Source organism: Aquarana catesbeiana, linkage group LG01 (assembly GCF_042186555.1).
Source record: "Aquarana catesbeiana isolate 2022-GZ linkage group LG01, ASM4218655v1, whole genome shotgun sequence".
Lineage (NCBI taxonomy): Eukaryota > Metazoa > Chordata > Amphibia > Anura > Ranidae > Aquarana > Aquarana catesbeiana.
In genome coordinates, this window is record NC_133324.1 from 930178907 (window position 1) to 930205274 (window position 26368).

Consider the following 26368-nt stretch of genomic DNA (forward strand, 5'->3'; position numbering starts at 1 on the left):
CCTCTGAAGTTGGGTCCCAGAAGGCTCGGTCTCTCTGCTCAGATCCTCACGGGTTCTCTTCTCTTGGATGTAGGCAGACAGGCACACACAGAAGGTCCTCACTCTCTGTGACTGTCCCTTTGGTGTGGCAGATCCAGCGCCAGGTTCTCTCAGCTCAGCTTCCCCTTGGCAAAAGACCCCAATCTCTCCATAAAAATCTTGTGTACCCCCAAACTTGGGCCACCTAATATGCAAGTAATGGCTTCCAGGTCCAGTCAGTGATCAGCAACCCCCCCTCTGCCCGTCCTTCAATAAGATTACTGTGCCTCAGGAACTTATAGAGAGGTGTTCACTGCACCCCATCAATGAGGAGAGCAGTTCTTTACTTAGTGTTATTCCTGTCCTCTGATTCTCCGCAGGGTATGTCTTTGAGTGGCGGGGAGCAGAAAGAAGCCATCGGAGAACTCGTCAAAGAGCTGAATCGGCGCTACCCTCAGCTCAGCGAGAATTACCACATCTCCAATGACACCTTTGGTGCCATGGCAACTGCGACAAAACTGGGTAACGTCTCTCTAATGCACCTAAATACCATGTCCAGGTTTTTATCTCTAACACATTTGCTGTGCGTTTATTGCCTCATTGTTCCTGGTAAACTGCAGGTCATGCACAGTGCAGCTTACAGCAGGCTCAGGAGAGAGGTGCTGTTTGTTGAAGACATTGTGGGACTGCGCCAGGACCGCGAGCCAAGCGATTGGCTTGTGGTTGCTGTGCGGCCCCATTCGCTTACATGGGGAGAGTTTGACAAGCGATGTCTCCCATCAAACTCTGCATGCCTGTGCTAAAATTGCCACAATGCAAATCATGGCCATGACAATGTGTACTTCTCCAGGCGGGGCTGTCTCCGTTGGTAGGTGGGTAAAAACGCCAATCAGCCACCTGTTTCTTTTCTTCTCCTGGCCCCCTTGTGAAAGGAACCTAAAACATAGAACCCACCATTGCTGCTTTTTCCTTCTGAAAACGTTGGCGGTTGTGTTTCTGAACAATGCCTCCTCTGACCTGGGACCAATAAACCAATCCGTTCTGATTCGCGCTTAGTCACCTGGTCCTGAGTAAGCATGAGTGATTCGTGTGAAACCCGTCAACCTTTCTTTTGTTTATGCCTGGCTTGGTGACAAATAAAGAACTTTCAAGAACTTGACTTTGTCTGTGGTGTGCCACCATTTCCTTTCTTTCTTCTTTAGCATGGCAGCCAGGCAACCGGTGTTTTCAGAAAGAGGTCAGCAATGGTAGGCACAAGTTGCTCTGTTTAGGATTTCCTTTACCTTACAATTGAATGATGGACTGATCAATGTAGCAGGATTGTTCTTATGCTGGTCATCGGGTGGCGTGAGCTGTGCTGACCTGCGCAAACCTCTATTCAAGTAATTGATAGAATATGCTAAAGGAAAGTTTATGTAGACTAGTTGTGGAAGAGGGTTGCATCTTCAGACAAGGATGGGACCCACTTTAATTTATATGCTGTTCTCGGCTGAGGACAATTAACAACTTCTTAAAGTTCACTTATGTACATATTACACTGTATTATCATAGGGATAGGATGCATTTGCATTGCTGTTTATTTCTCTTTAAGGTGTTCCTGGATAATAATGTTAAAATATTCATGCCCTTTATTACTGTATATTAGGGTTGTCCCGATACCACTTTTTTAGGACCGAGTACAAGTACCGATAAGTACTCGCCGATACCGATTACCGATAATTTTTTTTTAATGTCACGTCACAGTGTTTTTTTTTTTTTCCTTTCTTTTTTTTAGGGGGGGGAGGGGGTGAACGGTGTCTGTGTTGTGTGTTTTTTTTTTTTTTTTTTTTTTATTAGCCCTGTTGGGGGGCTTTGGTGAGATATCAGGCCCCTGATATCTTCCCCTTGAGACAGAGAAAGAGACCGAGGATAGAGATTCCCCAGTCCCTTTCTCTGCAGCTTCAGCTGCACTGAGAATGAATAGAGAGAAGACAGCGGCTCCTCTCCATTCATAAACTGAGACATAGTAATCACAGGAGATTACAATGTTTCAGTTATGTGAATGGACAGAGTCAGCTGACTCTGTCCATTCACACAGCGGAGAGGGACAGCAAAACGGAGGGGGACACAGGAAGAGAGAGGGACAGCGGAACGGAGGAGGACAGTGAAGGAGAGGGGGACAGAGGAACGGAGGGGGAACAGCGGAACGGAGGGGGACAGAGGAAAGGAGGGGGCATGGAGGATGAGGTGACAGTCAGCGGTGATCGCGTGTGGGGGAGTTACAAGCACCGATCACCGTTGTATGTCACTAAGCAGCTGAAAGCCGCAGGGGGAGAAGCTTGTAACTCCCCCACGCGCCGATCACTGCTGACTGTACAGGTATCGGCGGAAGCATCGGGAGCATTTGCCCGAGTACAAGTACTTGGGCAAATGCTCGGTATCGGTACCGATACTAGTATCGGTATCGGGACAACCCTACTGTATATATTAGATAGATATTTAGGATATAAGGCTAATGTTGATATGTCTCCCTTAACCAGTTGGGTGATACACCACACGTTAAACTGTATATATAATGCCTGTTCTTTATCTACCCTGTGTGAACTACCATTCGCTCATGCATGTGTTACGCATGTTTATTTTCTGTGATATACTATGTGCATTACTTGTTGTTGTTATTCCTTTCCTGTTTCCCCACCCATCCCAGTTTTTGCCAAGACATTAGCTCTCAGACTTGAGAGCTCAAATTATTTTTCTGCAAACTCTGAGATGTAGTTTTGTAGGCAGGGGGAGGATGTAGCACCCTAATGTTTAGGCAGGGTTGCTAGTAAATTTACCTGCCAGGTATAGTTGCCTTGGCCAATTGATAGAAGATCAATTGATTCCACACTAATTCTGGAATAGCTGCACTTCTCTCTTCTGTCACTAGATGGCCAGGGAATCTGTTGGCATTGCAAGGACACATTAGGAATAAATGGGGTATCTCAGCCAATGGGCAGGGATCTTCTTGGGTCCCTTGGCCTGCTGGGAGTGCCTATTTATTTGGGTGAGGTCAGGTGATCTGGGTTTTGTGCCACCTGGATGGCTGTCTGGGTGTACGCGTGTTGTGGTGCCCCGGGCTGCTAGGCCAGAGTCTGAGGCCTATCCCAGGGACATCAGACAGCCTTAGCAGCCAGAGGGTCTATCCAGAAGCAAGAGAGCAGTGTAGGGTTGGGATTGCGGCTTGCAGTCCAACCAGAAGTAATGGTTCTGCCGGCCGGAGAACCTGTCGTGGTCGGAGGTAGAGGGCAAGCTGTCGCCACTAAGAGACCAGTCACATTATTACCAGGGACCACAGTGAGTAGCTGAAGCAAGTACAAAAACAGTATTCTCACCAACCAGGGACAGTGAAGAATTGGGGAACTTCTGCAGGTGTCAAGCTAGGGACCCAGTCAATTTGATATTCCAATCACACACGTTCCCAGTAAAATAGCACAAAAAATAGTGGGTGCTGTAGCGATTACCAGTTGGGTTCTGGAAGCATCAAACAAACGTACATCTTCGCCAGCACACCATGGATCAGCAAAAAGTTGTCCAAGAAGGTTTTTTTAATGGAAAGAAGTTACATCACAAAAGAGGTGCAACGTTTTGAGGCCACGCAGGACCCCTTCGTCAGGCAAGTGATGGGGTGCATAGTGTCAAACACAATATATATACAGTGGTCACCAATTAGAGAAAAAACATTTTTTCTCTAATTGGTGACCACTGTATATATATATATTGTGTTTGACACTATGCACCCCATCACTTGCCTGACGAAGGGGTCCTGCGCGGCCACGAAACGTTGCACCTCTTTTGTGATGTAACTTCTTTCCATTAAAAAAACCTTCTTGGACAACTTTTTGCTGATCCATGGTGTGCTGGCGAAGCCAGGGACCCTGTCAGCGGAGGTGAGACTTGCAGAGCTGCCTTGTGTGTCAAGCCAGGGAACGAGCAGACCAGTGGGGTGACGATTGAGAAGTATCCTGAATGCCAAGCTAGGAACCCAGCAGGGACGTAGGGATGACGCTTGAGAAAGATACTCCAGTGAGGAGATTTGAATAGCTCAGATCTGGTGGTAGTGGATCAGCAAGTCTAGTGAGAGAGACTAGGAGCTTAGTTGAGTGAAGATCTACAGTACAGCCCTAAACCCTCTCTCCCACAGTTCTGTTTAAGAGACAATAAATCTCTTTGCATTCAAGAAGTGTCTGGTGCCCATATATCTACTTTGCACTACACCCACCATGCCTTGTAACCCATTCTACATAGAAGGATGTCAGCTGTCCCTAACTCTGGAGGTTCTCATTAGACCAGGGATATGCAATTAGCCGACCTCCAGCTGTTGCAAAACAGCCCCATCATGCCTCTGCCTCTGGGTGTCATGCTTGTGGCTGTCAGAGTCTTGCTATGCCTCATGGGACTTGTAGTTCCGCAACAGCTGGAGGTCCGCTAATTGCATATCCCTGCATTAGACCAAAGGGGGCCTGGGACCTTGCTACATACCAAAGAGGGGACATTGTTTGTTTACTTCCAGTGACACCAGGACCTTCTCTACTTCTTCTGACCACAGTCTCCCCCCCCCCCCCCCCCCAAAGTCTGAAGGACAGTAAATTGGCCCTTTTTGTTTATAAAGTTTTGAGACCCCTGCGACTTTTTTGTGTTTTGAAAGTTGCCTATCATAAGTTACTCTAGTACAAAACAAACTTGGCCCTCCACTGTTAGATCTAACCTATTTGGCATCCAAAGCCTTTAAGCCACAGCCTCTAAAACTGCACATCACTTCTATTTCTTTAAGGCATCCTTACTAAATCCTCCTTCTTTCATTCCTCCAGGTGGAGTGGTCCTGATCTCCGGCACTGGTTCCAACTGCAAACTGGTGAACCCTGATGGCACTGTAGCTGGCTGTGGTGGATGGGGGCACCTAATGGGCGACGAAGGGTCAGGTAAGTACTTCTGTGTCAGTAAAAGGCCAGTAATACAAAGTTCTAATAATGGTACAGTAATTTTAGAAACCCTATATAGCCGAAAGGTTGTGGACCACCATATTTACATGAGCATATTTATATGGCATTTAACCCCCCCACCGCTTTCCCACCATCCTGTGGCTAGAACAGACTTCACACTTCTATAAAGGCGTTCCATTGGACTTTGGATCGTGCCTGATGGAATGTATACCAAAGATCATTTGTGAGGTCAGGTACTAATGTCGGACAAGACTACCTGGTTTATCCCAAAGGCTGAGTTTAGGGCAACTCCAGCTTCTCTACACCAAATTCATCATACCATGTCTTTATGGAGCTGGCTTTGTGCATGGAGTACAGTCCTGCGGAAACGGAACAGGTTCCTTACCCAAACTGTTGGAAGTGCGCAATTGTCCATAGAGTCTTTGTAGGTTGTAGCATTAAAAACGACTTCAAGTCCGTGTTCCATCATATAGAGATTTTTAAACCGTGAATACAACAGTCCATGGATAAACATTAAAAAGAAACTATATAGCCAAAAAGGGGATTCCACGTGCCATCTGTGCTGGAGTGAAGACACAGACAATAAAACCACCACCAGTTAGTAAAGGAGACTCAAATGGGCATATGCTCAATGAGTTATCATCTGGATGTCTCTTTAGACGAAACGCGTCGGAACGAGCCCTGCTGATGTCACTGCGTTAACCAAAACCATAATTGTTCAAGTGCTTGATCTACATTCTAAATGTGAGTGTTTCCAACTTTTAATAAATTTCTATGTTTATACGGAGTCACACTATGTGGAGTATTTTTCGGTTGTGCTATTTTGAGTACTTGAGAGGATTAAGTCTGACAAGTTGGCTACATCTGAGGACTGCTTCTCTGTGATATCTACTGACCAATAGGACCATCTTCCATCCTGAACTGGAGCCTGGATGTGGAGGTCTTGTGTATTGGTGTTTACACCACATGCCTTGTTGACTCATTGAGCATATGCCCATTTGAGTCTCCTTACTCCGGAAAGCCTCCTCACTAACCGGTGGTGGTTTTATTGTCTGTGTCTTCACTCCAGCACGGATGGCACGTGGAATCCTCTTCTTCATGAAAGCATTCCGCCGCTCGCCAGTGTTTCTCGGGTCTATCATTTTACAAGAAATGATTCAACGGAGCAGCCAGTTGGTAACAATGGTGATAAAAACCAGATTGTCTTTGATCGTCTCTATGGCCTTGGTGGACTGGAGCAACGTCGCTTCCAGTCTAGGGTGGAAGCAAACCATCCATTTTGCTTCAAAAAAAATTTTTTTTTTCTTTTTTTTTTTTTTTTTTTTTTAAATCTTTTGCTTTTAAACGTAAAGAAGAGATTTGGGATTTTTTTTTTTAACCACAAATCTCTGCATAAAGAGGTCCTGTCATCCTTATTTCTATTACAAGGGATGTTCCTTGTAATAGAAATAAAAGTGATAAAAAAAAAAATTAAGGCACAGTATAAAAAAAAATAAGGGAAAAAAAATAAGAATTAAAGCGCCCCCATCCCTTCATGCTCTTGCACAGAAGCGAACACATATGTAAGTCATGCACACATATGTAAAAGATGTTTGCAATACACGTGTGAGATATTGCCACGAAAGATAGAGCGAGAGCAATAATTCTAGCACTCCTATAACTCTGAACAGGTAACCTGTAAACATTTCTAAAGCGCTGCCTATGGAGATTTTTAAGTACTGTACTTTGTCACCATTCCATGAGCGTGCACAGTTTTAGTGTTGAAAATATATTTATTGACAATTTCACAAAAAAACACAGTGAACAACATGAGAATTCACAATCCAGGGACAGTCACAAGTAAACATGTGTAGGGAGTCAGCCCAATGGCTATCGCCCACAGCCTGACTCTTGTTCTCTAGTAGTGTTGAGCCAGGACCATCCTCTGGTACAAGGAATGATTCTGCCTAATTAGCCTTGATGCTCGTAATAAAAATTAACATATCTAGATTTTAGGGAGTAAAAGGAGAAAACCAGATCGGGGAAAGGAAATAAGGAAGGGAAGAAGAGGAAAAGGGGCAGGGGAGAGGTGAGTCAGAGAGGAATGGGAAGTACGCGAGGGAAGGGGAGAGGTAGAGAGAGGGGGAAAGCGGAAAAGTCAGGGCAGAGCGAAGGAGCTGCTGAGGAGACATTCTCCTGGAGAAGTAGATGTTAGAGTAGAGGGTGGCGGGTTAGTGGACTTGTGAGCCAGTGCACCTCAGGGGTATGGATCTCGCTAGGATATTACCAACGGGTTCATTAGCATGTTCATGAGGGTGTCTGAGGTGGAGAGCGGAGCCAGATAGACTACAGTATCTTGTACTTATCATATGTGTCATTATCAAGGGCCAACATCTCCTCCATTCTCATGGTATCATTCATGATCGAGACCCAACATGACAAGGGAGGAGTAGTGGTCGTCTTCCAATATGATGGACTGAGCTGTCTCGCTAAGGACATAAAAAAACGTAGGAGGTTACGTTTCTGTGCTGTTATAGACCCGGGTAGTATGGAGAGTAGCGCAATCTTTGGGGAGGTCGGTAGTGTTTCATCATAAATTTTATTGTAACATTCAAATACCTGAGTCCAAAAGGGGTGGATCCTCTCACATTCCCACCAGACGTGTAGATAAGTCCCAGTGGTGGAGTTACATCGCCAACAGAAGGCTGGAGTCGATGGGAAAGTTTTGTGCAAAGTAGAGGGTCCCTGTACCACCTGGACAGAATTTTGTAGTTCTTTTCCTGAGAGGTAGAAAGATATTGTTGATTTATGAGTAAAGTGGAAGAGGTCTGCCAGCCCGGTCTGGAAATGTCCTCACCCAAGTCCACAGACCACATACTGGTGTAAGGTGGCAGATGATCGTGTGTTAGGGCCTGTAGTAGACCATAGAGCAGTGGTTCTCAACCTGGGGGTTGAATGATGATTTGCCAGGGGTCACCGAATCCTGGGCTGTTCCTGAAGCCCGTACCACTCTCCCAACCTTTTTGCAGCCGACCAGCTGGGCTGTTCCTGGAACCCACGGCCGCCCTCTCAGCCTCTTCGCAGCCGCCCACTCAGTTCACGGCATGGCTGGGGGGCAGAAACTAGACGTCAGCTGATTTGGTGAAGAATGTGAAGTGGGAGGGGCTGGAGGAGACCCTATCTGCTGATTTCGGCATAGGTGTCACTGCTACGAGACACCACAAAGTCGGAGACACAGTGAGTAACACTACCTGTGATTATAGTTGCCATTAAAAGTCCCCACTACAGTTCTCAGATCAGCAGATGACCTTCATCAAGAGGACCTAAGTTGGCTGATCAGATCTCCCCCCCAGGATTGCCACTGATCACAATTCCCCACCAAGGAGTAAGAGAAGGAATAAAAATAGAGAATACATAGAAGGGAGAGGAAAAGAGGGGGAGGAACAAAGAAAAAGGGAGGGAAAGAATAAGAGAAAAAACAAGAAAGATGGCGATAGAGAGATGGATGGGGGAAAAAAACAAGAAATGAGGATAGAGAGAGATAAAAGGGAAAGAAAGGAGAACAAAGAGAAAGAGTGGTACATCCTTAAATGTACCATAGGGGGTTTTAACCCCTTCCCGCCGACCGTACGCACATATGCGTACTCGGCTTTCCGGGGTTATACCGGGATGATGCCCGCAGCTGCAGGCATCATCCCGGTACCGTTGTTTCCAGCGGGTGATCGGCTACCCGTGTATAACAACCGATGCGGCTAAAAGCCGCTCGGTTGTTATACCGGAGGAGCGGGAGGGGACATCCCCCCCCCTCCCGCCGCCTCCTGCCGCTGTTACCGGGCCTCCCGTGCGATCGGGAGGCCCGGTGTCCAATCGGGAATCTTCGGCGGCTGGGGGCGGGCTGGAACAAAGCTGTGAGCAGCTTCGTTCCAGCCTTCTTGTTGTAAACGCGGAAGCGACGTCATGACGTCACTTCCCGTTTACTCGGCTGCCAATGGCGCCGAATTTAAAAAAGTACACAGTATTCAGAATCGCCGTTTTCGGCGATCTGAATACTTTGAAGTGTAAAGGAGGGATGGGGGGTCTTTTAGACCCCCCATCCCTCCATAAAGAGTACCTGTCACCACCTATTACTGTCACAAGGGATGTTTACATTCCTTGTGACAGCAATAAAAGTAAAAAAAAAAAAAAATTTTTTTTAAACACAATTTTAAAGTAAAAAAATAAATAAAATAAATAAAAAAACATTTTTTTAAAGTGCCCTTGTCCCCGCGAGCTCGCGCAGCGAAGAAAACGCATACGGAAGTCGCGCCCCGCATATGTAAACGGTGTTCAAACCACACATGTGAGGTATCGCCGCGATCGTCAGAGCGAGAGCCAATAATTCTAGCACTAGACCTCCTCTGTAGCTCAAACCTGGTAACCGTAAAAAATTTTTAAAGAGTCACCTATGGAAATTCATAGGTACCGTAGTTTGTCGCCATTCCACGAGTGCGTGCAGTTATAAAGGGTGACATGTTTGGTATCTATTTACTCGGTGTAACATCATCTTTCACATTATACAAAAAAATTGGGGTAACCTTACTGTTTGGATTTTTTAAAATTCATGAAAGTGTCCCTTTTCCAAAAATTTGCGTTTAAAACACTGCTGCACAAATACCGTGTGATAAAAAAATATTGCAACAATCGCCATTTTATTCTCTAGATTCTCTGCTAAAAAAATATATATAATGTTTGGGAACTCTAAGTAATTTTCTAGCAAAAAATACGGATTTTAACTTGTAAACACCAAATTTCAAAAATAGGCTTAGTCATGAAAGGGTTAATACTGTATGAGTGGAAGGGACTCAGGGAGAGCTAAATGTCCATAGGTTAGGGGCGCAAATTAGTTGTCTTGCCTTGGGTGCTGACAACCCACACTACGAAATGATTTACTGTTACAGTGTAGCAGGACCGCGCAATTGTCATTCAAAGTGTGACAGCACTGAAAGCTGAGAAATGCCTGGGCAGAAAGAGGGTGAAAGTGTCCTGTATTGAGGTGGTTAAAGTGTATTTATTTTCTCAAAAAAATTACATTTGAAAAACCCCTGTGCAAACACCGTCTGACATAAAAAATTGCAACAATCACCATTTTATTCCCTAGGGTCTCTGCTAAAAAAATATATATAATGTTTTGGGGGTTATAGGTCATTTTCTAGCAAATAATACTGATTGTAAATACTAAACTTGTAAACAAAAAGTGCCAGAAAAGGCCTGGTCTTCAAGTGGTTAATTAACAGTACCCTTCACTGGAAACACCTGAACCCTGAATCATTTGAAGGGAGGACCACATACTTTTAGGTATTTTATTAGTTTTGGTAGTCAGCTGTTCACAATCTTTGGACCATATAATATTAATATATATATATATATACACACACACACACATACATTGGGAGGAAATAATAGCCTAGTTTTTATGAGGGAAGAAAACAGCCCAAGGTAAGTGAGAGGACAAAATAGCCAGAGAGGGGGGAAAAAAAGCCCCAGGGACAATGGTCATTGGATGGAATAGCCAGATGACGTTGGCACTGGAATGCAGACACCATTGCCATCGGGCAGAAGATCGCTCCCTAGCTCCAGCGCTGGGTCCTGAAATATAATTCTGCAGAATGTCCCGCATCCTTCAGGACTGGAACCCTGCCTGCATAGCGATGTCACAATTGCAAGACAGGCCTGCAGGTTTAGGCCACTTGGCAACTATCACATATACATACTGTACATTCAGCTATCTACTGATATGCCAAATCATCCTATCCCCCGTCTGCAGTTAGGATTATTCACGTTATCCTTGGCCATTGTTCAATATACATTACTGCATTACTGCTTTTGTTGTCTTCTTGCAGCTTACTGGATTTCCCACCGAGCAATGAAAATTGTGTTTGACGCCATAGACAACCTGGTGCCACCACCTTGCGACATCAGTTATGTGCAGGAAGCCATGTTTACTTACTTCCAGGTAGAAATTAATTTTTTTTTTCTGTTTCTAATGGCTCACTATACACTCTGAATGTACAGTGCCTTGAAAAAGTATTCATACCCCTTGAAATTTTCCACATTTTGTCATGTTACAACCAAAAACGTAAACGTATGCTATGTGATAGACCAACACAAAGTGGCGCATAATTGTGAGAAAATTATAAATGTTTTTCAGAATTTTTTACAAATAAATATGTGAAAAGTGTGGTGTACATTTGTATAGCGCCCCCCTGAGTCAATACTTTGTAGAACCCCCTTTCACTGCAATTACAGCTGCAAGTCTTTTTGGGGATGTCTCTACCAACTTTGTACATCTAGAGAGTGACATTTTTGTCCATTCTTCTTTGCAAAATAGCTCAAGCTCTGTCAGATTGGATGGAGAGCGTCTGTGAACAGCAATTTTCAAGTCTTGCCACAGATTGTCAATTGGATTTAGGTCTGGACTTTGACTGGGCCATTCTAACACATCAATATGTTTTGATCTAATCCATTCCATTGTAGCTCTGGCTGTATGTTTTGGGTCGTTGTCCTGCTGGAAGGTGAACCTCCGCCCCAGTCTCAAGTCTTTTGCAGACTCTTACAGGTTTTCTTATAAGATTGCCCTGTATTTGGCTCCATCCATCTTCCCATCAACTCTGACCAGCTTCCCTGTCCCTGCTGAAAAGAAGTTTCCCCAAAACATGATCCTGCCACCACAATGTTTCACGGTGGGGATGGTGTGTTCAGAGTGATGTGCAGTGTTAGTTTTCTGCCACAAATAGCATTTTGCTTTTAAGATAAAAAGTTCAATTTTGGTCTCATCTGACCAGAGCACCTTCTTCTACATGTTTACTGTGTCCTCCACATGGCTTCCAGATATACAATACCACATGGCAGCTAAAGTCCTTGGACCTCAAGCCCATGCTCCCACCTGACACAAGGCCCAAAAGGGAGAACAGGACAGGCAAGGGGCGGACATCATCTCTAGGCAAAAGCTCAGGAGCAGCAGAACACTCTGGGAAAGTGATCCAAACATGGATTGCCTCCCCAAACCATACCTCTTACTAAGGACCTCAGAGGTTGGGCTCCCAACTGTCCCTGATTTCGAGGGACTGTCCCTGATTTGGAGCAATGTCCCTCATTTTGTCCCTCATTTTGGTCTGATCTATATAGTTGTATATAAAATGCACTTTTCATCTATCAAAAAGTGTTTCCCAGTGCTAAACCTTTCATCTGATTTCTAAATTGCTGCATTTGTAAATTCCAAAAGCCAATATAAAGGAATAGTAGTGGTAAAAAAAATCACTTGTGAGTTTAATAAACTTTTTTTTTTTTTTTTTTTTTGTACAATTCTCCTTTAAGAGGGCGTGTCAAGGGGGTGTCTCCTATGCCTGCATACTTTTGCTGATAGGTGTCCCTCATTCCCATCTGAAAAAGTTGGGAGATATGGGATTGGGTCAGGTATTTATTCATAATTCAGTGACTGAACTTTCCACACTGGGACCTCCTTCACGGTAACAGGCAGAAACTTTCAATACAATGGATTTAAAGGATTCAGTAGTCCGAAAAAATGTAAAGAGAGCTCAGGCTGGTTACAGCGTAGCTGCATAACACATTCCATTGAAGTGTAACTAAACTCTCCTATTCTTTAGAGCCCTTGCACACTGGGGCGGTTTGCAGGCGCTATTGCGCTAATAATAGCGCCTGCAAACCGCCCCGAAAGTGCCGCTACTTTCATTCCAGTGTGAAAGCCCCGAGGGCTTGCACACTGGAGCGATGCGCTGGCAGGACGGTAAAAAAAGTCCTGCTAGCAGCATCTTCGGAGCGGTGAAGGAGCGGTGTGTATACCGCTCCTTTACCGCTCCTGCCCATTGAAATCAATGGGACGGCGCGGCTATACCGCTGGCAAAGCGCCTCTGCAGAGGCGCTTTACGGTGGTATTTAACCCTTTCTCGGCCGCTAGCGGGGGGTAAAACCGCCCCGCTAGCGGCCGCATACCGATGGTAAAACGCCGCTAATAATAGCGGCGTTTTACCGCCGACGCCGCCCCCCGCCCCAGTGTGCAAGGGCTCTTACAGCAGGGGTAGGCAACCTGGGGCCCTCCAGCTGTTGCAGAACTACAAGTCCCATCATGCCTCTGGAAGTAATTGTAACTGCCAGCCCTTGCAATGCTACATAGGAAATGTAGTTCCACAACAACTGGAGGGCCTCAGGTTGCCTACCCCTGCTTTACAGCCAAGGACACTGCCATCTTAGCCTTGTTTGATCTGCGGGTGTCATGGTGCTGCACATGTGATCAGTTATGACACCAGCCATTTGATGACTTAACTGTTAACAGGTGAGAGAAGAAGCAGCTGTGACAGTTAATATTCATGGGATGCCTTAAACCAGGGGGTCTCAAACTGGCGGCCCTCCAGTTGTTGCAAAACTACAAGTCCCATGAGGCATTGCAAGGCTGAGAGTTACAAGCATGACTCCAGAGGCATGATGGGACTTGTAGGTTTGCAACAGCCGGAGGGCCGCCAATTTGAGACCCCTGCCTTATACTGTATATTACTGTTTTGAGAAACCTTTAATTTAATGGGTTTAGTTCCTTTTTAATTAGGGACACTCCGGCTGTTCATGTTAATATTATAGTGTAATAATCCCAGTGATATTTGTTCATCTCTCTCATTACAGGTGTCTAATCGGCTTGGTATTCTCACCCACCTCTACCGGGACTTTGAGAAGTCCAAGATAGCTGGATTCTGCATGAAGTTGGCAGAAGGTATGTTTTGGTATCGTATCATTGTTACAATGATTAAAGTGATTGTAAAGGCTCTGTGTATTGGTTTTGCACAGAACAGCTCCGATCCTCCTCCTTCTCCTCCTCCTCCTCCTACTCCCTCCTCCCTCTGGCTCCTTGCTCCTCCTTCCCTGCTGAGTGCCCACCATAGCAAGCCACTTAACATGGGGGTCACTCATGCATGCTCGCTCCAAGCCAGCTGTGTGTGTCCATAAGATGCACAGAGCATGGCTCTGTGCCCAACCCCCTCTCCTGGCTGGCTGTGATTGACAGCAGCGGGAGCCAATAGCCCCAGCTGCTTTTATCTGATCCAATGAGAAGTAGAGAGCCAGAGCTCTTCTACACATCGCTGGATCGAGAGCAGGCTTGGATAAGTATTAGAGAGGCTGGGGGCTTTGAGCAGCACACTGAAGGCTTTTTACCTTCATGCATAAAATACTGCAGTCTTTAGAACCACTTTAACCTCTTGTCTACCGGACACTTTCACCCCCTTCCTGCCCAGGGCAATTTTCAGCTTTCAGCGCTGTCACACTTTGAATTACAATTGCGCGGTCATACAACACTGTACCCAAATTAAATTTTTATCATTTTCTTCACACAAAAAGAGCTTTCTTTTGGTGATATTTAATCACCACTGTTTTTTGTTGGGTTTTTTTTGTTCAAAAAATGAAAAAAAGACTTTTGAAAAAAAATAAAAAGTTTTTCATTGTTTGTTATAAAAGTTTGCAAACAGGTAATTTTTCTCCTTCACTGATGGGCACTGATAAGGGGGCACTGATGAGGAGGCAGTGATAGGTGACACTGATGAGGAGGCAGTGATAGGTGACACTGATGGGGAGGCAGTGATAGGTGACACCGATGAGGAGGCAGTGATAGGTGACACTGATGAGGAGGCAGTGATAGGTGACACCGATGAGGAGGCAGTGATAGGTGACACTGATGAGGAGGCAGTGATAGGTGACACTGATGAGGAGGCAGTGATAGGTGACACTGATGAGGAGGCAGTGATAGGTGACACTGATGAGGAGGCAGTGATAGGTGACACCGATGAGGAGGCAGTGATAGGTGACACCGATGAGGAGGCAGTGATAGGTGACACTGATGAGGAGGCAGTGATAGGTGACACTGATGAGGAGGCAGTGATAGGTGACACCGATGAGGAGGCAGTGATAGGTGACACTGATGAGGAGGCAGTGATAGGTGACACCGATGAGGAGGCAGTGATAGGTGACACTGATGAGGAGGCAGTGATAGGTGACACCGATGAGGAGGCAGTGATAGGTGACACTGATGAGGAGGCAGTGATAGGTGACACCGATGAGGAGGCAGTGATAGGTGACACTGATGAGGAGGCAGTGATAGGTGACACTGATGAGGAGGCAGTGATAGGTGACACTGATGAGGAGGCAGTGATAGGTGACACTGATGAGGAGGCAGTGATAGGTGACACTGATGAGGAGGCAGTGATAGGTGACACTGATGAGGAGGCAGTGATAGGTGACACCGATGAGGAGGCAGTGATAGGTGACACCGATGAGGAGGCAGTGATAGGTGACACTGATGAGGAGGCAGTGATAGGTGACACCGATGAGGAGGCAGTGATAGGTGACACTGATGAGGAGGCAGTGATAGGTGACACTGATGAGGAGGCAGTGATAGGTGACACTGATGAGGAGGCAGTGATAGGTGACACTGATGAGGAGGCAGTGATAGGTGACACTGATGAGGAGGCAGTGATAGGTGACACTGATGAGGAGGCAGTGATAGGTGACACTGATGAGGAGGCAGTGATAGGTGACACTGATGAGGAGGCAGTGATAGGTGACACTGATGAGGAGGCAGTGATTGGCAGCCCTGGTGGGCACTGTTGGGACTGCACTGATAATCAGGACACTGATAATTCGTGCCCTTCTTATCAGTGTAGCTGTCCCTTTTAACACAAGTCGGTTATTGACTCTCTTCTCCCCTCCTCAACGCTGTCAGAGTGAGGAAAGAAAAGCCGATAACTGGCTTGTGTTTACATCGTGATCAGCTGTCATTGGACACAGCCGATCAAGAGGTAAAGGGTCGCTGTAATTGGCCTTTTACCCCGATCTGTGATCAGCTGAGTCCGAAGGACACACCGATCGCAGAGTGCGCCGCCTGTGGGCAGCAGGGGGCGCCTGGGCAGCGCGATCACGAGAGGACATCATATGACGCCCTCCCGGCTAAGTAAGCCTGCGCTGTAGCCATCTTTTGGGAAGTGGTCAAACCCCAACAAAGAGCTATTCTTATTTGGTCTCTATTAAAAGATAAGTTCACCTTTTTGGAACATGTTTCAGCTCTCGCAGCCTTTCCCCTAGATGCTGATCTCGGTGTGACAGCGAGCGGGGAATCTACTCCTCCCCCACACGGCTGCTTCATTCAATTTACAGATTCCTGTGAATGAATCTACTACAAGTCCCATCACCCATTGCAGCTGACGGCTTGCAGTTCCAGATGCCCTCCAAGGGCGCTAATGAGCGCTCTTCTGGTAGTTCATTCACAAGCCCCGCAACTGAAAACTGACAGCTTGTATAAAGGTACGGTCTGAAAGCTGTGGGGCTTGTCTGCAGAAGCCTGACATTGCACCCCCTGATCTGCCTACAGGAAAAATTAATAAATGCATTTTTTGTTTCCCTGCAAAAATGTGCATCTATTTTTCAAAAAAAAAAAAAAAAAGTGAATGTATGCTTTAAAGTTACCATTGAAGCATTTTGTTATACAGTATGTCTTCGGTAAGAAGACAAAAAGGAAAAAAGAAAAAAGTACCTGTTGGCCGCGCTGATAACTTCCTCTGCTGAACTCACATCAGTTAGTACCGTGTTTCCCCGAAAATAAGACCTACCCTGAAAATAAGCCCTACTGTGATTTTTCAGGGAGGACTACAATATAAGCCCTAGTTTAAAAGTGTTGTAAAATCCTAAAATGCACTTTATTGCAGGGTTACCGTATATACTGTGAACTGTGTACTGTTTGTTGCTGTGATGTATGTGTGATTAATGCCTTCTGTTCGGCGCCGCTTGGCGCTCAGCTTATCCCCCGCTGCTCTCTTCCTCCTCTTCTCCCAGCTGTCAGCGGGGGATCTCGGGCCCCCCTCCCTCTGCAATGCTCGGAGTGTGCCCTGGACTGCACCAGAAAATTAAGGTCAGTGCGGGAAGAGAGGATCGGCGGGTGACGGTGCTGTAACATAGTGTTTATCACAGATAGATTGCAGAAAAATGCACGGTTTGCATTGTGTAATATGGTGTATTTTGGTATTTTTTTACATCCACTTTTACTCAGTTCCACTGGCCTGACAGGCAGGGAGGGAGATGGTGAGAGAAAGCAGAACATGTTAAAGCCCTACCCCGAAAATTTTGTTGCCAAAATTGATATAAGACCCGGGCTTATTTTCGGGGAAACAGCTGTTTGACTACCTAAATACCCCCCCCCCCCCGTTAGGTAGAAGAGGAGAGTGGGAGATGTTTTGTAGTCCTGTCTCCTCCATAGACACAGTGCAGTGAGTGAGCGTTGTCACCCTAGGACAAGGAGGTGTGTTAAGGGCAGGATCAGCAGGAGGGAAAAAAAAGCCTAAAAAATAAACCCTATGCAGCCACCATGACTAAGGACTGGTAAGCTGCAATATATTACAATTTAGTTTTTTTGAGTTGGATACACTTTAATTCACAAGAGAAACAGAATGGATGCACAGTAACCATATTTGCTCATTGTGCATACGCTCCGTCTGTGGCTGGACCTATTTGTTCTCATTGATTTGTGTCTAAGGTCTATGCATTTGAAAACCATATACAGTAGTACCTTGGATTACGAGCATAATTCGTTCCAGAAGAATGCTTGTAATCCAAAGCACTCGTATATCAAAGCGAGTTTCCCCATAGGATTCACTGGAAACTCAGATAATGCGTTCCAGTGTCACTGCTAGTGTATGCAGTACTGCATGTGGCCAGAGGGGGGAGGGCACCGAAAACCACTCGCAGACACTCGGGAACTGAGTGTCTCCGATTGTCTCCGGCGCCCCCGCACCTCTGGCCACATGCAGTACTGCACACCCCAGAAGCTTGAATCCTGCTTATCTTGTGAGACACAACGCTCGCAAATCGAGCCAGGATTTAAAAAAAAATAAAATAGCTTGTATTGCGAAACGCTCGTAAACCGCGTTACTCGCAATCCGAGGTTTTACTGTACTTTCTGCAGTCTCTGACAAGGTGAGCTGATATCCATAACTCATGTGAACTTTACCTAGACCAATGATGGCGAACCTTGGCACCCTAGATGTTTTGGAACTACATTTCCCATGATGCTCATGCACGCTGCAGTGTTGTTGAGCATCATGGGAAATGTAGTTCCAAAACATCTGGGGTGCCAAGGTTCACCATCACTGACCTAGTCTATGATGGAGCTCAGAGCTGAGTGTATTAAAATTGGACCTTCACCCTGAAGGGTATGTTGTGCTGCCCTACCTCCTTCCCCTTCCCTCTCTTACAAATGGAATTTTTTTCTGGGGGGCAGCAAAGCAGCACTTGCTCAGTTCTCGCCTAGGCAAGAATTTCTCCCCGCGCCCTGTGAGTGTGCAGATGTAGATATACCAATAGAGCCCAGCGACATATCTGCTTAAGCGCCAGTTCCTCAGAACATGTGTGGGGTTTCCTGCACCCACGCAAAGACTGCTACCAGGGGTGTTGGAAACCTTCCCTGTGTGTAAATCAGCAGCACAATGAGAGCCCAAAGCCTAAGCGGAGCCAGTGAGCACATCTTCGCATGCAACATGAAGGTAGCGCCCAAAAGAGGTGGGAGGGTGGCGGAGCCTCCTAGTAGGCGGACTGAAGTTCTTCTTTAACCACTTCCCACCCGGCCACTGCATATGTACGGCCGGGTGGGTGCTCTATCCTTCTGAGTGGACATTCAGGTACGTCCCTCAGAAGGAGAGGAAGCGCGCGTGTGTGGGCCCGCGCAGCAGCGCGATCCCAATGCGCTCGTGTCACCCGGACACGGTGCATCTCAGATTGGCAGAGGGCTCTGTGATTGGCCCTCCTGATCACATAACGGCCATGTCCAATCACAGCCGTCGTGTGATGTAAACAGGGAGCCGGTTGCTAGGCGATTGGCTCTCCTCTCCTCACACATTAGTTGTCGCTGCAGCCGGCTGGTGATCAGTGTGTATGAGCTGTTTTTTACAGCTTTTTACACACTGATCACCAGCATAGTAACACAGTGTAAAACACGTCCCCAAAAACACCTGTCCCCCACATATGTCCCAGTAAAATCACATGTCCCAATGATTATCTGCACACATATGACCGTGATCACCTGCGCACATCTGTACATGATCATTTGCGTACATCTGTCCGTGATCACACGAACCAATTCTACACTGAACGGGATTTTTTTTTACCAAAGACATGTAGCAGAATACATTTGGCTTAAATTTATGACAAAATTCGATTTTATTGGATTTCTTTTAAAATAGAATAAAGAAAATATTGTTTTTTTTTTTTCCAAATTTCCGCTCTTTTTTCGCTTATATCGCAAAAAATAAAGTCGTGAATAAATACCACCAAAAGAAAGCTCCATTTGTGCGAACAGAATGATAAAGATTTCATTTGGATACAGCGTAGCACGACCGCGCAATTGTCATTGAAAATGCGAGAGCGCTGAAAGCTGAAAATCGGCCTGGGAAGGAAGGGGGCGAAAGTGCCCGGTATTGATGTGGTTAACCACTTCAACACCAGAAGGTTTTACCCCTTCATGACCAGGCCATTTTTTGCAATACGGCACTGCGTTACTTTAACTGACAGTTACACTGTACCCAAATAAAGTTGATGTCCTTTTTTTCCCACAAATAGAGCTTTCTTTTGGTGGTATTTGATTACCTCTACGTGTGTATATTTTTTGCCCTATAAACAAAAAAAGAGCGACAATTTAAAAAAAAAAAAAAAACAACATTTTTTACTTTTCTGCTATAAAACACATCCAATAAATAAAATGTAAAAAATCTAATTTCTTCATCAATTTAGGCCAATATGTATTCTGCTACATATTTTTGGTAAACAAAAAATCCCAATAAGCGTATATTGATTGGTTTGCGCAAAAGTTATCCCGTCTACAAACTATGGGATAGATTTATCGAATTTTTATTTTTTCACTAGTAATATTGGCGATCAGCAATTTTTAGCAGGACTTTAACATTGCATCAGACAAATCTGACACTGAGTGACACTTTTTGGGGACAGTGATCAGTGCTAAAAAAAAAAAAAAAAATATGCACTGTCATTATACTAATGACACTGGCAGGGAAGGGGTTAACACCAGTCACGGTCAAAGGGTTAAATGTGCTCCTGGGGAGTGATTTCTAACTGTGTTGGGGGAGGTGCTTTCACTGGGTGTTCCTGCTTAGCAGAAACACAAGATCTCCATCTTCTCCTCTCACAGAACGGTGGTCTGCCTTGTTTACATAGGCAGACTGCTGTTCTGCCTGTCCTGACCCACTGATTGGACACAGTGGGAGCCAATCACAGCGGGAGCAAGTCGCCGGCAGCGTGCATGCACCCCAGACCCAGTGCACGAAATCACGTACCTGCACATGATTTCGCGCAGGAGGGCTGCCCTTCCGCAGTATATCTGTGTGGGCCGGTCCGTAACCGGTAAAAAAAAAAAAAAAATTTTTTCTATCACAAATGATATTTGTCATTATTGGCATGTGCCCTTTACAGTGTGATTTTTTTTTTTTGACAGGTTTGCTTTGAAATGAAGCAGAATTTATAGTAAGTAGTGCTGGACGTGTAACCATCACTTTATTTCATTTCAGGAGCCAATAAGGGGGATGCTCTGTGCCGCTGGGTTTTTCAGAACGCTGGTGAGATCCTGGCCAGGCACGTTGTTGCTCTACTTCCCAAAGTTGACAAGGTGACTCTTATTCTGTTGTTTATTAACCACTTCAGCCCCGGAAGGTTTTACTCCCTTAAAAACCAGAGCGTTTTTTTTTGCGATTCGGCACTGCGTCGCTTTAACTGACAATTGCGCGGTCGTGCGATGTTGTACGCAAACAAAGTTGCCGTCCTTTTTTTTTCCCCACAAATGGAGCTTTCTTTTGGTGGTATTTGATCACCTCTGCGGTTTTTATTTCTTGCGCTATAAAAAAAGAGCGTACATTTAAAAAAAATATATATTTTTTTAGTTTTTGCTATAATAAATATCCCACATTTATTTATTTTTTTTAAACAAATTTCTTCATCAGTTTAGGCCGATATGTATTCTTCTATATATTTTTGGTAAAAAAAAAATTGCAATAAGCATATATTGATTGGTTTGCGCAAAAATTTTAGCATCTACAAAATAGGGAATAGATTTAAGGCATTTTTATGGCATTTTGATTATTATTATTATTATTTTTTTTTTTACTAGTAATGGCAGTGATCTGCGATTTTTTTTTTTTTTTTTTTTTTTTTTTTTTTTTTTTTTATCGTGACTGCGACATTGCGGCGGACAGATCGGACACTTTTGACACTTTTTTGAGACCATTGGCATTTATACAGCAATCAGAGCTATAAATAGCCACTGATAACTGTATAAATGTCACTGTCAGGGAAGGGTTTAACACTAGGGGGCGATCAAGGGTCCCTATGAGTGTTTCTAACTGGGGATGGGCTTACTGAGACATGACAGAGATCAGTTCCCGACCACTGAGAACAGTAGATACCTGTCATGTCTCCTGTCAGAACAAGGAAATGCCTTGTCTACATTTCCCTGTTCTGCCTGTGTACATCGAGTCCCCCTGACCTGCGGGAGTGAGCGCGCACCGCCTGCAACTGAGCCTGCGCGAGCCGCCATACACCCACGGAGAGCCATTGTGGCCGGTCTTTAAGTGGTTAAACTTTCATTTAAAAAAAAGGGCTGTTTGATTTAAAAATGATTTGTTCTTCAGATCTGAAAGGAGAACCCCAAGCACTAAAGTTCTCACAGAAATATATTCCTCAAAAGCCACAAAGGATATAAATCCACTTTGTGTTCTCCAAATACCTTTTTGAGAACCCAGAAATTACCCGGTAAAATTAACAGTGGCATCATCACTGTACTGTACTGTGGGAGGGGCCCAGCAGGCTCCACCCACTACAGGCTGCCTGCAGAAAAGTACAGTAGGGGGGCGGAGACAAGACTGGTCACCCTGCACAAGGAGAGAGAGCAGAGTTGTGGGAGGGGCCCAGCTGGCTCCACCCACTACAGGCTGCCTGCAGATAACTAGAGGAAGGGGCGGAGACAAGACCAGTCAACCTGTACAAGGAGAGAGAGCAGAGCTGTGGGAGGGGCCCAGCTGGCTCCACCCACTACAGGCTGCCTGCAGATAACTACAGGAAGGGGCCGGAGACAAGACCAGTCACCCTGTACAAGGAGAGAGAGCAGAGCTGTGGGAGGGATCCATCTGGCTCCACCCACTACAGGCTGCCTGCAGAAATGTACAGGAAGGGGAGGAGGCCAGACCGGTCACCCTGCGCGGTCATGCTACACTGTACTCAAATGAAATTTTTATGATTTTTTTTCTCACACAAATGGAGCTTTCTTTTGGTGGTATTTAATCACCACTGGGGTTTTTATTTTTTGCTAAACAAACAAAAAAAGACAGAAATTTTTAAAGGGGAAAAAAAAAACATGTTTCATAGTTTGTTATAAAATTTTGCAAACGGGTAATTTTTCTCCTTCATTGATATTCGCTGATGAGGCTGCACTGATTGGCTGCCCTTAAGTGGTTAAAGTAGAACTAAAGGCAAAACTTTTTTTTTTTATTATAGATAGAGTAAGGCTCGGTTCACACTGATGTGACGTAGGATCCAACTTGTGAGACCCCAAGTCGGATGACATGTGAAATTCAATGTTGCCCTATAAGAGCTGTCTTAACTGATACTACACAAGTCTATCCGACTTTAGAAAAGGTTCCTGCACTACTTTGGTCCGACTTTGATAAGACTTTAATGCCACAGTGTAAAAAGGCACACGACTTTGGAGTCGGACTAGTGTGAAACGAGCCTAAGAGAGTTATAACACCCGACAGGGTTTTTTTTTTTTTTTTTTTTTTTTTTTTTTTTTTACATTCATATCCCATTGGGGTGATTTTCCCTTCACTTCCTGTCCCCTTAGTCAAAACAGTAAGTGAACTTCAAAGTGAGGAAATCCCTGGTTGTCACCATTGGAGTATTTCCCCTCTATTCTTGTTCTGGTGACAACCCAAATTTTACTTTTACACTCGGTGAAAACGGTAAGCAAGACAAATGGAGAGGGTGAATCTCTTTTACGGGGTCTCAGACAGCAATAAAAGCCTGACAGGGGTTCTAATCCCTCTCAACTCTATTCAACATGCAAAAAAACAAGTTTCCCCTTTAAACCCTGTTTTTAGGTGCCCCACCATGGTTTAGATCTGGCCCAAGTATAAGATCTTGTTTATGATGGGTATAAGGACGGGTAGATCTCTCTGGTGGCCCATTCTCTTTTTAGATGATCATTCTCCTCTGCGGCCCTGGGCTGATGGTGTCTTCTTCCTTGTAGGTCTTATTCCAAGGAGAACTGGGTCTACCTGTGCTTGCTGAGGGCTCTGTGTGGAACAGTTGGGACCTCCTGAAAGATGGTGAGATTATAATTTAAATCCAAAATCTAGCTAAATTGGATTTCCATGACCACTCACTATATCCTTAGAAACCTCAACCTACGAGATGTTCTAACCCTACTCTCCAAACAAAAGCTGGAGTTGGGATTTATGTTTGCATTCTTTCTCAAGCATCTGTCTATATCCACCCACCCAGGTATGTGCGGTGGAAATGATTAGAGTTGCATAGCCAAACTTGGCCAACCACTGCTGTCCAGTTTTCATTTTCATGGAGCACTGTGTGATTTAAAAAAAAAAAGCTGGATATTTTCTCTGCAGTTTTTGTGGGTTCCGAATCAAAGGACAAGCCTCAGCTTGCTGACCAAACATTATGATGTACAGGTCTTAGGTGCACTAACTAGTTTTCCTTCTGCACAGGTTTTATTCAGGTCCTGGACAAAGCCCGGAGCAGTCAACATGGCAACGGTTTGCAGCGGTTCAGCCTCTTGAGGCTCAAGCACTCATCGGCTGTGGGAGGAGCCTATTTGGGAGCCAAGAACATCGGGCAAGATCTGCCTCTTAACTACCAAGATAACGTGGATATCTTCTACACCCATTCCTTCACATAGACCGCGGGGATGTGCTCTACATTGTGATCCTGGTTCTCATGTACTCTACTAATACCTATAATGGAAGGGGTGGGTAGAGGAGAGATATGGTCTACCTCAATCTTCCAGTGATGAAGACTCTTTTACTAAAGCTAGAGAGTGCAAAATCTGGTGCAGCTGCGCATGGTAGCCAATCAGCTTCTGAATTCAGCTTGTTCCGTTAAAGTGGTTGTAAACCCTCACATACCCAGTGAAGTCAACAGCCTCAGATGATACACAGAGCTGAAACAAATCTCCCTACATAAATTTTTACTTATATATTCGCTGTCTTCCCATTTCTACGCTCTTCAGAAAGTGCACATCATGTTGGAAATCTTTCTTTCTGTTTCAGCAGTGGGTGGAGAGTCTGGGCTTACAGTGTGTGAGGAACAAGAACAGTTTGGGACTTAATATGAGGCGGTGACCTGGTAAGGTCCAGTGCTTCCATCCCTGTTTAAATGAATGGGGAAGAGGGCGGTGGGACTTTAAATGAAGCACATAGGTATATGAAGATAAATGTATTGATGACAATAATAACAGCAATATTCTGATATATAATAGTGATCATAATGCATGATGGAATCAGTACAGTTGAGATATAGATATATATATATATATATATATGTATATATACACAAATTCACATATATTAAAATAAAGACAAATCATCACATAAAATAGGCAGTTGATTTTACATAATGCATATATGAAGAGTATAACAAGTAGAGACACGGCATTAAACAGCTCTACGCGTTTCATGGATTGATCCAATCTTCAGGAGCATGCACGTGACTTGGAGTATATAATATATGATAGTAGAGGAAATATCTATATGGTCTGACCCTGCCAAGGAAAGGGGATTGTTAATGAAATGTAGGAATAAAAAGTTAAACCCATAAAGGCCCCCACAGTCTAAAATACTTAGACGTAGCTATATGATGAAATTGTGGCACTACAGATCGGAGACCCTCTAGGGGCATCACCACCGGGAGCTGAGGTGGTGTGGAATGGCCTATTGCCCAGCAAGGACAAAATCCAGGGAGGTAGATTTCCAAAAGGTGAAAATGGGTAATTGAGTAACCAAGATACTGAAACCAGACAAGGACTACTGTGAGAGTAATACAATAAACATAGTGTGCAATGTGTCCTGCTCTCGGTAGAGAGGTAGTAAGAAGTGTCAGTAAAATCCGAGCAGGTGCTGATAGGTTGCAAGGGTGGTGAAGTGTTGTAAGTTATAAAGTAAAATCATGAAAAAGATTAGATAGAAACCAATTACCACAAGGATCCAATAAAAGGTGGTGGGTGAATGAAGGGTGTACAAATTACCTGAGACTAAACCATAGAAAGTTTCCAATCCAGAGTGATGCAATTTGAGCCATAGAGAATATATAAGTAGGACCACCAGAGTGAATCAACCTCCCATGAATGAAAAGAAAATAGTGAAAAAAAACTGCGCTAAAAACCAGGTGCAAATCAAATAATGTGAAAAAGCAGCAATCCCCGCAAAAACATCAATTGTAAAAAGCATAAGAAAATAAGAGGTTGCGCTAGTGCTAATGCAACATAATAGGTAGTATACAATGAAGAAAATTCATATAGTGATCATAAGTAAATCAATGTGCAAAACTTGGTGATATTAAAAAAATCCATGAAATAAGCATGATTAAGTGTTGTGAAAAGTCCAAAACACCAACAATATACAAAAAAGTCCAAGTGATATTATTGAAGATCCGTGACAACAAGGAAAGGTCCACCACCAGGAATGGAAGGGGTTACTCGTTACCAGAGGGCCATGACCCCCCACCACAGAGGGTCACAGCAAGCAGGGATCTTTAAAAGCCAAAATTGGGAACTAGCAGTGGTGTCCACCAGAGGTCATCCCATCAACAGCAACTCCAGCGACCCGGGGCATAGATACCATAAAATAAAAGGGGCTCACATAGTGTAAAACCACTTACATTTATTAGAAAAAAGTAAATAACAAATGCGCACTTACAGAGTGTCAATAGATAAAACAGCCTTAAGTCCGGCTCCGTGGCCACCGGAGCTCGGACAAACCCGTCCTGCTGGAATGCAACTCGCTTGGGGGTGACGTCAGCGCGTCGTCTGGCTCCGCCCTACGCGTTTCGTGACATCATCACGTCTTCCAGGGGCACTGGAAGACGTGATGATGTCACGAAACGCGTAGGGCGGAGCCAGACGACGCGCTGACGTCACCCCCAAGCGAGTTGCATTCCAGCAGGACGGGTTTGTCCGAGCTCCGGTGGCCACGGAGCCGGACTTAAGGCTGTTTTATCTATTGACACTCTGTAAGTGCGCATTTGTTATTTACTTTTTTCTAATAAATGTAAGTGGTTTTACACTATGTGAGCCCCTTTTATTTTATGGTATCTAT

General features: G+C 44.9%; 1 protein-coding gene across 1 annotated transcript in view; it reads left to right on the forward strand.

Annotated features, from left to right (window-relative positions):
* NAGK (N-acetylglucosamine kinase) overlaps nt 1-25538 on the forward strand; it is a 38522-nt gene extending 12984 nt beyond the window's left edge. Inside the window, exons 4-10 of the mRNA XM_073611043.1 lie at nt 399-540; nt 4848-4958; nt 10838-10950; nt 13629-13716; nt 20561-20658; nt 23290-23368; nt 23765-25538. Coding sequence (XP_073467144.1) covers nt 399-540; nt 4848-4958; nt 10838-10950; nt 13629-13716; nt 20561-20658; nt 23290-23368; nt 23765-23955 — 822 coding nt within the window. The 3' untranslated portion in view covers nt 23956-25538. The remainder of the gene's footprint in view (nt 1-398; nt 541-4847; nt 4959-10837; nt 10951-13628; nt 13717-20560; nt 20659-23289; nt 23369-23764) is intronic.
* Nucleotides 25539-26368: the final 830 nt, after the last annotated feature.